We start from the raw sequence: 8,436 nt of genomic DNA, 5'->3' as shown, positions 1-8,436 counted from the left end.
GACTGTGTTATGTATCCCAATAGCCTAATAGGAATACGAAAGGAAGTACTATTTCCTCGCGTCTATTCCCGCCCAAGCAATCCCTGTTAGCACGAAGGCCCAGGGGACACCGTCAGATGGGACCGTTTGGGGCTTCGTATTAGAAATGACTTAGTTGTGTCAGAAGCACGCCTGCCTTCCCAGCTGGTTATCACGGTGAAACTCACAGCTGCACTTTCCAGTTAGCTTGTTGGGAGCTATGTTAGAAAGACAAATGGTTGCTTTAATCCGATCTCAGCCTTTTCGTTTTGTTAGCTAAGGTGGAGAATTCCTTTCGACTGTTAAATGTCGTCATTGAGGCTTATATGGCACCGAAAGTGGTTGTTGGTGGCCATGTGAATTTATGCTTGATATGAAAATGGTATTCACAGAATACAGTTATTACATTTGACTTCTTTTGTCGTCTATAAACAAAGTTGTTATGCGGTAAATTGTTTGCCACGTGTCCACTTTTTGATAATTCTATTTACAAATTTCTATCAAAAATATGGTATTTACATATGCTTTGTTAATTTCTTCTAAATTTTGTTTCAGCTCATTTTAGTGTAGAAAAATACCAATCCTCAAGAGCATTTGCTTTTTTATTTTTCTCCCTAGGGAAGCACTACAGTGAGGGATTTCTTTCTAGATGGGCAACTTCTGGGAAAAAAAAATAACACAAAAAGTCTCTCTGAACTCTATGAAAAGTGTATAGCCTTGAAATCTACAGTGACAACAGAAATGAGAGTGGGATAAATGAAATGAAGCTAAAAGAAAACAGAATAGGCGTAGCATATCTTTCTACTTTTGGAAAATGTAGAGTAATAAATAGCTACAGCTGTAGTCCTGTTTCCCCAGCATCTGACGAACACAAACACATTTAAGCATCGCTATTGCCCTGCAAGTATTGTTATTATTATTTCTTCGACTGCTACAGCGTTGGCCTCTTATATTCACATCCTTACACAACCCACGTGGTGTCAGCAGTCCCTGGCAGCCTATGTTGAGCTCTGAGAAGACCGGTCATCGTGGGGGCTGCCGTCCGAGTTCTCAGTCTCTCCCTCCGAGATGGCCTGCATCGGTGTGTTGTACAGCCTGCAGCGCACGCTGTACCGGCTGCTGCTGGCTGCCGGCGGCGCCCGGGAGCGCCCCACTCGCGAAGATGCTGACATGGGAAAGCTCTTGGAGGAGAATCCTTCCGCGTTGACCCTCGGGGAGCAGGGGGACAGTGGGGACAGCGCATCAGGGCTCGCTGCTTGGGGAGACTCGTCCAGGCTTTGGGGTGCATCCGCCATCAGCTCTCCGGGAGACTTGGGCAGAATTGGACTCTTCAGGATTTCTGTGGCGGACATCCTGTAGCTAGAATCAGACCGACTGCCCTTTTTAAGGAGCAGTAGCTTAAACTCCTCGTTAGATGTGTTGGACTTCTTGGCGTTCCTGTATATAAGCCCGGGGGACCTCTGGCTGCTTATGGGAGCACCTGTGCTGCTGGCAGGTGGCGCGCTGCTGGCAGGCAGCGTACTGCTGGCGGGTGGCTGGCTGCTTGTCCCAGAGGAAGCTCTCAATCTGTTCCTGACAGACAGGTCTCCGGAGTCCTTTCTCCCAAGAACTTTCCTTTTCGATCTGTAAAAATACAGAGGAATGCTCTTTCATACGCTATCTTTGTAGAAGAATGCTTCACACTAGCCTGCAGTTTCATGGATTCACCACGCTTTTAAACTAGCTGGAGCTCCCTTATCCCTCTCAATCTTACCCAGTTCTTCGAAAACAATTCATGCACAAACTGCTCTTTATAAAGACAATGATGCTTGAGTCCCAGGTTAGCCAAATACTCATCATAACCCATTTAATATCAGAAATCTGTAATTTCAGCTGTGATCACAAATTTCAGCTGAATACACAACATGCTAAATTTGAAGAGATGCCCTCTCATCACTTTAGTGTGACAGCTCACTCTTTAAGACAGAGCTGGGGGGCAGCACCCAGAAACCACCGTGGGGACTTTTCTTTGGAGATGTGTGTTTATTAGAGAGAACAGTCTGATGTTATTTCTAAAGCATCCTACACATGCTGTAGATGCTCATCATGCACACATGTGACCAGTACCCATTGCTCCTGACCCCTGGTAATATGGTTAGCATCGTCAATGCCATTATATAAGGCAAACACCCATAATATGTAAGCTAGTACCAGCAGGACTTCAGGACTTCCAGTACCATCTCTGGCTGGGATACTCGTGCACGCCACCACACCACACCAGCTATGTCTGCTGGCGGGCAGGGCAAGGCCTAACCACAAGAAGGCTAGATCACCTGTGAATGACTGCAAACAGGTCCTCAGTAGTGCGAGGTTTGTTGGGAGACACGAAAACGTCCTCAGCATCAGCCTGAGAGTCTTCACTCAGCGGGGACATGATGGAGTCGTCACTTGGAGAAGACTCTAAGATAAGGACAGAAGCCATGGTTAGAGTCTGACCACCGCCATGTGCTGAACCAGTGCTGCTAAGGCAAGGTGTGAGCTCAGTGTGTGAGCCAGAGGCCAGTGCTGGTGACACAGACTTTATCCTCTAACTACCATACACGTTGCATGTCGGAGCCATGCGGCGGGCACTGCTAGGGCCCAAGAGCAGGACCTCCTGCTTGTGGTACAGGCGCTGGCGCCAGCTCTGCAGCGGTGACAGTGCAGCCCTCCTGCACAGCAGGGCAGTGCTCCTCCCTCTCCTGTTTTTGTCTGGCACGTAGCACAAGGGAAGAAGCATTTATCAGAGAAATACACCCCTCTGAGAGAGCACCCAGCATTTCTGGGTGGCTGCTCTGCTGTCAGACCAGGAGGGCTCACCAGGGCCTGCGGAGGCATGCCGAGTGGCACCTCCAGCCCTCAGGGCACCCAGCTTTGTCACCCTGTCACTGCCAGTCACACCCCGCCCAGCACAGACAGAGGACACAACTGACCTTTCAGCGACGGCTCTTCTGTGCCACCCGCTGGCTCGTCCGCCCTGCCGGCATCGGAGGCACTTTTGGTAGGAATACCTGATGCGATGTCGTTCTCCTGCTTGCAACTCGCTTCACCGAGCGAGTTTACCGCCGCCGTCTCTGATTCGAAGCTGATATTCCCAGGCACATGGTGGCTTAAATCGAGTTGGTGCTTAAGCTGATCGCTGACATCCACTCCCTGCGCCTGAGCAGGGCTTTCAGCTGCAGGGCCAGGCTCCAGCTGCTGCCCACTGCCACCAGAGAGCTCTGGCTGCGTGCGTTCAGGGTGGCCGTCTACTTCTGCTCCCCGGTTAGCTTTCTCCACTTCGTAATCACCTGTGGGGACGGCCGAGCCTTTCTGAAACCCTTCTGTAGGAACGGCACAAGACTGATTCAGAGCTCTGTCTGGCAAGCGCTCGGCGGCCAGGGGCACTTGGTCCTTCACGGGTTTGATTTCAACCAGAGCTGCGCTTGCTGAAGTTAGGGTTTCTTGCTCGCAATTACTCTGCCCACTGAAAGAGGAGCTCTTTTCTAAGGGTGGTTTTCCAGGGCCCGTTTCTACCGGGGAAGCGTTGATGTACGGCATAATGGCCTCCTCGGTGGAGTACTGCCGTGATACCGGCTTCTTGGTCAGGAGCGGCCTCATTTTGCCCGGCGAAACATCATTTGCCACCAGCGTGGTCTCTCGGACGCAGAGCAGGTCAGGAGTGCTGCCCTTCTGCTTCGCTTCTTCGGGCCTGTTGACAGCCCTGAGGTGCACGGACTTGAGGACGGAGGGCGTGATGGCGAGGGCAGAGGGCGGGCTGGGGCTGAGGGCTTCTCCCACCGTGTTCTGCTTGCTGGGGTTGAAGGCGTGCAGCTGGTGCCGGTGAGCGAACGGTTTGTTCAGGACGCTGTGAAGAGCACTTAGGTCGAGATGGGTCGGAGGTATAATCGGGAGTTCGAGGTCTTTGCTTGCAGACACGGTGCCGTCTTTAGAGAGCGGCTGTTGCAGCGACGACTTCCTCTCAGGTACTTTCGGCTTTCTCTTGCTGCCCCCCGGAGACAAGGGTCCGGAGAAGAAGGCAGTCGGGAAGGAGGAGGTTGGCGTCTCCGACTGGCTCGAGTACCCGCTGGAGGGCGAGGCCAGACCCGCCAGCTTCTCCGGCGAGGCCAGCTTGAACTCGCTGTCGACGGAAGGGAGGGATGGGGTGGTGGCCCGTGACCCGGACTGCGACGTCTGGGACTCGGAGCTCTCTGGCGACTTGATGCACTCTATGACCGTGGTACCCGTAGCAGTGCTCGAATTAGATAAAGACCTGTAAGGATCGCTAGATTTCAAGTCGTTCAGGAGCCAGAGGTCTGCATAGTGAGGTTGTTCAGCACCTTCGTCTTTAAAGGACGGCATGCCGGCCGTGTCGAACTGAGCGTCCTTCAGGCTGCCGTCGCTCTGGCTCACCCAGGGCAGCTCGGATTTGGGTGGCAGGCTGGAGCCCTCCGCTCTGGAAGGCGTGTTGGAAAACTCAAGCGGCAGCTTCATTTCCCTGGCGGTGTGCGACACATGCTGCCCGCTGCTAATCTTTGGTTCCTTCTTCTCAGGAAGATCCACGCTGCCCTCAGATTTCCTCAAAGACGAGCTGCGTTTTGGTGGGGCTGGCTTTGCCTTTGGTTTCTTCAGAGAGATGCTCTGCCGTCCCTGCCTCCTGTGGTTCACGCACTCCTGCCAGGCACAGTCGGCCAGGCTGGAGGTCACGCTTGCCGTCTGGCCGCTCTCGGAGCCTGCGGCTGCATAGTTGCAAATATAGCTCTTGTTACCCTTGAGACCACAGTCAAAGTGCATGGAGGTATAGTATCCTTCAGTATCCACGGAGAAGTGTGAGCTAGTGTCTGCCTTGTCAGAGGGGGTCTTCTCTAGGAAGCTGTCATATGTGGCCATGCTCGTGAAGCTCGGGCATCCCAGGCTGTCGGCCTTGGGGCGCTCGGGGCTGAAGTCCTGGCGACAGGAGGCATCGTGGTGGTGGTGCAGGTAGTTCCATTCGCTGTCGCTCGTGTTGCTGTTGTTGGGGTCATCAAGTAAATCTGCCACGGTGGAGGTGAAGGAGCTCGCCCTGTGGCCTCTGACCTTGTCCACGTGGTCACCAAACTGCTCCGTGATGAAGACGCTTGAGTCCTCGTTGGCGTTGGGAGCGGTGTTGAGGGACAGCTCGGAGTCACAGTGTGAGGAGCCTGTCAGCGGTGGAGAGGCAGCAGGAGGAATGGTTTCGGATGTCTGAGAGGGACACGTGGAGCTGCTCCCACTCCAGTTGCCGCTGGAGGACTGGTGGTCATCCTTCTGGTCCATGTGGCTGCTGAGCAGGACTCCTGCCGTGGAGATGGAGTGAATGGGGCTCCCAAAGGTGTCCGAGTTGGACGAAATCTCGCAGCTTCCCGAATCTGCCATCCTCGACAGTCGCGACCTCCCTCTCTCGCCGATGCTGTGCTCGGGGCTGTGCAGGTGCTGAGGGCACGTTAAACCTAGGGGCTGGTGCTCTTGTGAACCCTGTTTGCTCAGGACCTCCTTCCCCTTTTTCGGGAGCCTCTCCTGGCTGGCTAGGAAGTGCTCTGCCTCATACGCCGAACTCTTGGTGGCGGCGGCCGGGTCGCCCTCGCTGGCTCTTGCACCCTCGCGAGGGAGGCTCCGCGAGCGGATGCGGTTGCTGACGGCGGCAGCGAAGACGGCATCCCCGTTGTCCGCCAGCACCAAAATGTTGCCAGCAGAGTGGGAGAGGGAGGCGACCACGCTCTGCCCCCTCTGCGCGCGGATGCGGCGCCGGGAGGGAGCGGCGATCAGGATTTCTTCCGTCTGGCACTCCGAGTCCCTGGTCCCCGACCGCCGGCTGCCGGCGCTGGAGAAGTCCGGGTTGGCGTGCACAATCACGCTGCGCTCCCTCGCCACCGGCGACTCGTCCGAATCTAGGGTACACGTAAAGCTGGGTGAGAGGCAGCTTCGCGCGTCCCGACACGAGACGACCCGCGGAGAAACCCAAGAAGCATATCTGCATTTAATCTTGCTGAGTTTTGTACCAAAGCTAGCTCGGCTATAAAATGTACATAAGGCAGACCTCATCGCAGTGAGGTGGGAAATTCTGCTAGTCCTGCAACGTGATCTCAGTTCTCCTGTTTCTGCAATGTGATCTCACGCAGAGCTGATCTCACTGTGGTAAATATTAAGATGAATATTAACTTTTCAGTTTTTTCACTGTACTGTAGCTCGTTACAGGCAGTTGTCAGGAGCGGCCGCCTGACCAAACACTCCGTAAACTTCTAAAAATAATTATATTCTATCTATCTTTTCAGAATTTCCATTATCTGCTTCTTTCCTACCAAGAATATTTGCACAGTAACAGAATCTTTGTTTCATAGGTTCTCTGGTTGCTTATTCCCTATGATAAACACATTCCTTCTGCCTCCGATCAAATTTCACAGCAACTGACCGAGATATCAGAGTCATCTTCAGATGTAGATGAACATTAAAAAATAATGATCCTGTTCATTTAGTTTCGGGTTCAGACCAATTTTACACTGTATTTGCCCTCAACAGAGTTGTTCCTAGTTTACCCGCAAAAGAAGCAAGGCAAGCCACTTGATTTCAAGCAAATATCCTTGGTAATAAAGAATGCAAGGAAGGACTTGAGGACAAGCATGACAAAGAAAAGGAACTTTTAGCAAAGCTTTCAGTGGGGTACCAGCAGCTGTCTCTAATGCGGATATCCAGCTGATATCTGAGTGAGTTGTGACAGCTCATCACTTTGCTGAGCAACATCTGTCATTTCTTTACCTTCAGATCCCCTCACACAAGAAAAAACTTTCACTTAATCTAGTTACTTTTTATGCACGCAACTATGGGTTTATAACAAAAATAAAATGGAAAAAAAATAACTGATTAACATTTACACGATAAGAGCTGAACACGTACATCTATATTACTCGGTAAGGCCCCCGTACGTCAGGGCCATATGGAGTAATATAGCTTTGCTTACTGCAGTAAATCAAAAAAACAAAACACATCATTCCCAAACTCCACAACCAGTTACGCTTTCAAGGATTCATATCTTTGGAAGGCCGGCTACCAGCTCATATCCCTGCAATTTAAGTTGGTTAGAAAGCTATCTATGGAAGAGTTGTATTTATACTACACCTATTTCTTGTTGCACTCTTCTGGGGATGCCAGAGATGGTTTTCCTCCTCCTCAACTTTCGTCTCCGCTGTAGTACAGATTGTGAATGAACAAGAGAGCAGCGTATACTAGCCTCTCTGTCAAAACCAACTCCTGCAACCCATAAATAGGTCTCATTAGCCTTTAGAAATAGTAAACAAATTTTCATGGCTGGAACACAGTGGAGGTATGTGAGCTTGGATTAAGCCTGTGAATAAACATAAGGGAGCCCTTATATAGCTCTTATGTGAATTATATTACAGTATATCACAGTTTTACATTTAATTCCAGCTCCCCCTCAGCAGCCTGGTCTGCCAAAAGTAACACAAGGACTGAAAAAAAAAAAAAAAGAAAAAAAAAGAAAAAAAAAAAGAAAGAGAGAAAAGGAAAAGGAAAATAAAAAGAAAAGAAAAGAAAACGAGGAAGGAAAATACAGTTGAGGGCTCCTGGTAGCAGGGCATCTTTGTTATAACTATTTATCCATCTGTCACAGGGACAATGACAGTTACTTGTCTGCAAGGAGCAAACTTTTCAGCTACAGCCTGACTTACTTTAAGCAACTAAGCATAAGGAAACAATTTAAATTTTAATGCCAAATTACATTAGTTGGGGGCTTCTTAGGAGATCAATATGCCACAAGGGCTACCATTTCAGAAAGGAGTAAGACAGCTAAAATGGGGCAAAGTCCACATGCAAGTTTAGAGAGCAGTTTCCTTGACTATTACACATGGCCAAGGATGAAATAAATGGGCAGCAGGTATTGTGCACCAGCACGTGGCCTGATTTTCCCAAGCGCTCAGCTTGCAGCAAGACACACAGGAGTCCGCTCTGGGAATCAGCTCACACATTTACCATCCTAAATTTGGATTTAGGAGCCCAAGTTCACATGTACACCTATTTATAACCATGGTCATGCAGAATGGGCAAGAATTCCTCCTTTTCTCTATGTTTCTATGGAATTGCCACAGGGAAGTCTCTTTGACTTTGTTTTTTACACTGTGGTCAATCTAAAATTAAAAGGAGGCCCACCAAAAGACCAGCTGTGGTCTCGCACAGCTATACGCTTCTGCTCTCTAAAGCTGACGTGGGACAGGTCGGAAAAAATGTGCCAGGTCCATAAAAACACTAACATTGGGATCATTGGTACAGTGGTTTGTAATCTTAAGAAAAACGAACAAACCAAAGTAAACAAAATAATAATAAAAAAAAATCCTGATAAAAACTATTGTAATAGCGTATAATTATATAAAACATAATTATACACAGACATAC

General features: G+C 50.1%; 1 protein-coding gene across 1 annotated transcript in view; it reads right to left on the bottom strand.

The window, feature by feature from the left end:
- Positions 1 to 1,016: 1,016 nt before the first annotated feature.
- NHS (NHS actin remodeling regulator) overlaps positions 1,017 to 8,436 on the bottom strand; it is a gene marked incomplete at both ends in the record, with an annotated part of 240,534 nt that continues 233,114 nt past the window's right edge. Inside the window, 4 exons of the mRNA XM_084302142.1 lie at positions 1,017 to 1,641; positions 2,331 to 2,457; positions 2,970 to 5,921; positions 7,147 to 7,278. Coding sequence (XP_084158268.1) covers positions 1,017 to 1,641; positions 2,331 to 2,457; positions 2,970 to 5,921; positions 7,147 to 7,278 — 3,836 coding nt within the window. The remainder of the gene's footprint in view (positions 1,642 to 2,330; positions 2,458 to 2,969; positions 5,922 to 7,146; positions 7,279 to 8,436) is intronic.

This window comes from Netta rufina, assembly GCF_964035555.1.
Source record: "Netta rufina genome assembly, chromosome: 1".
Taxonomy (NCBI): domain Eukaryota; kingdom Metazoa; phylum Chordata; class Aves; order Anseriformes; family Anatidae; genus Netta; species Netta rufina.
The sequence above is the reverse complement of the archived record's forward strand: the minus strand, read 5'-3'. Positions and strand labels throughout refer to the sequence as shown.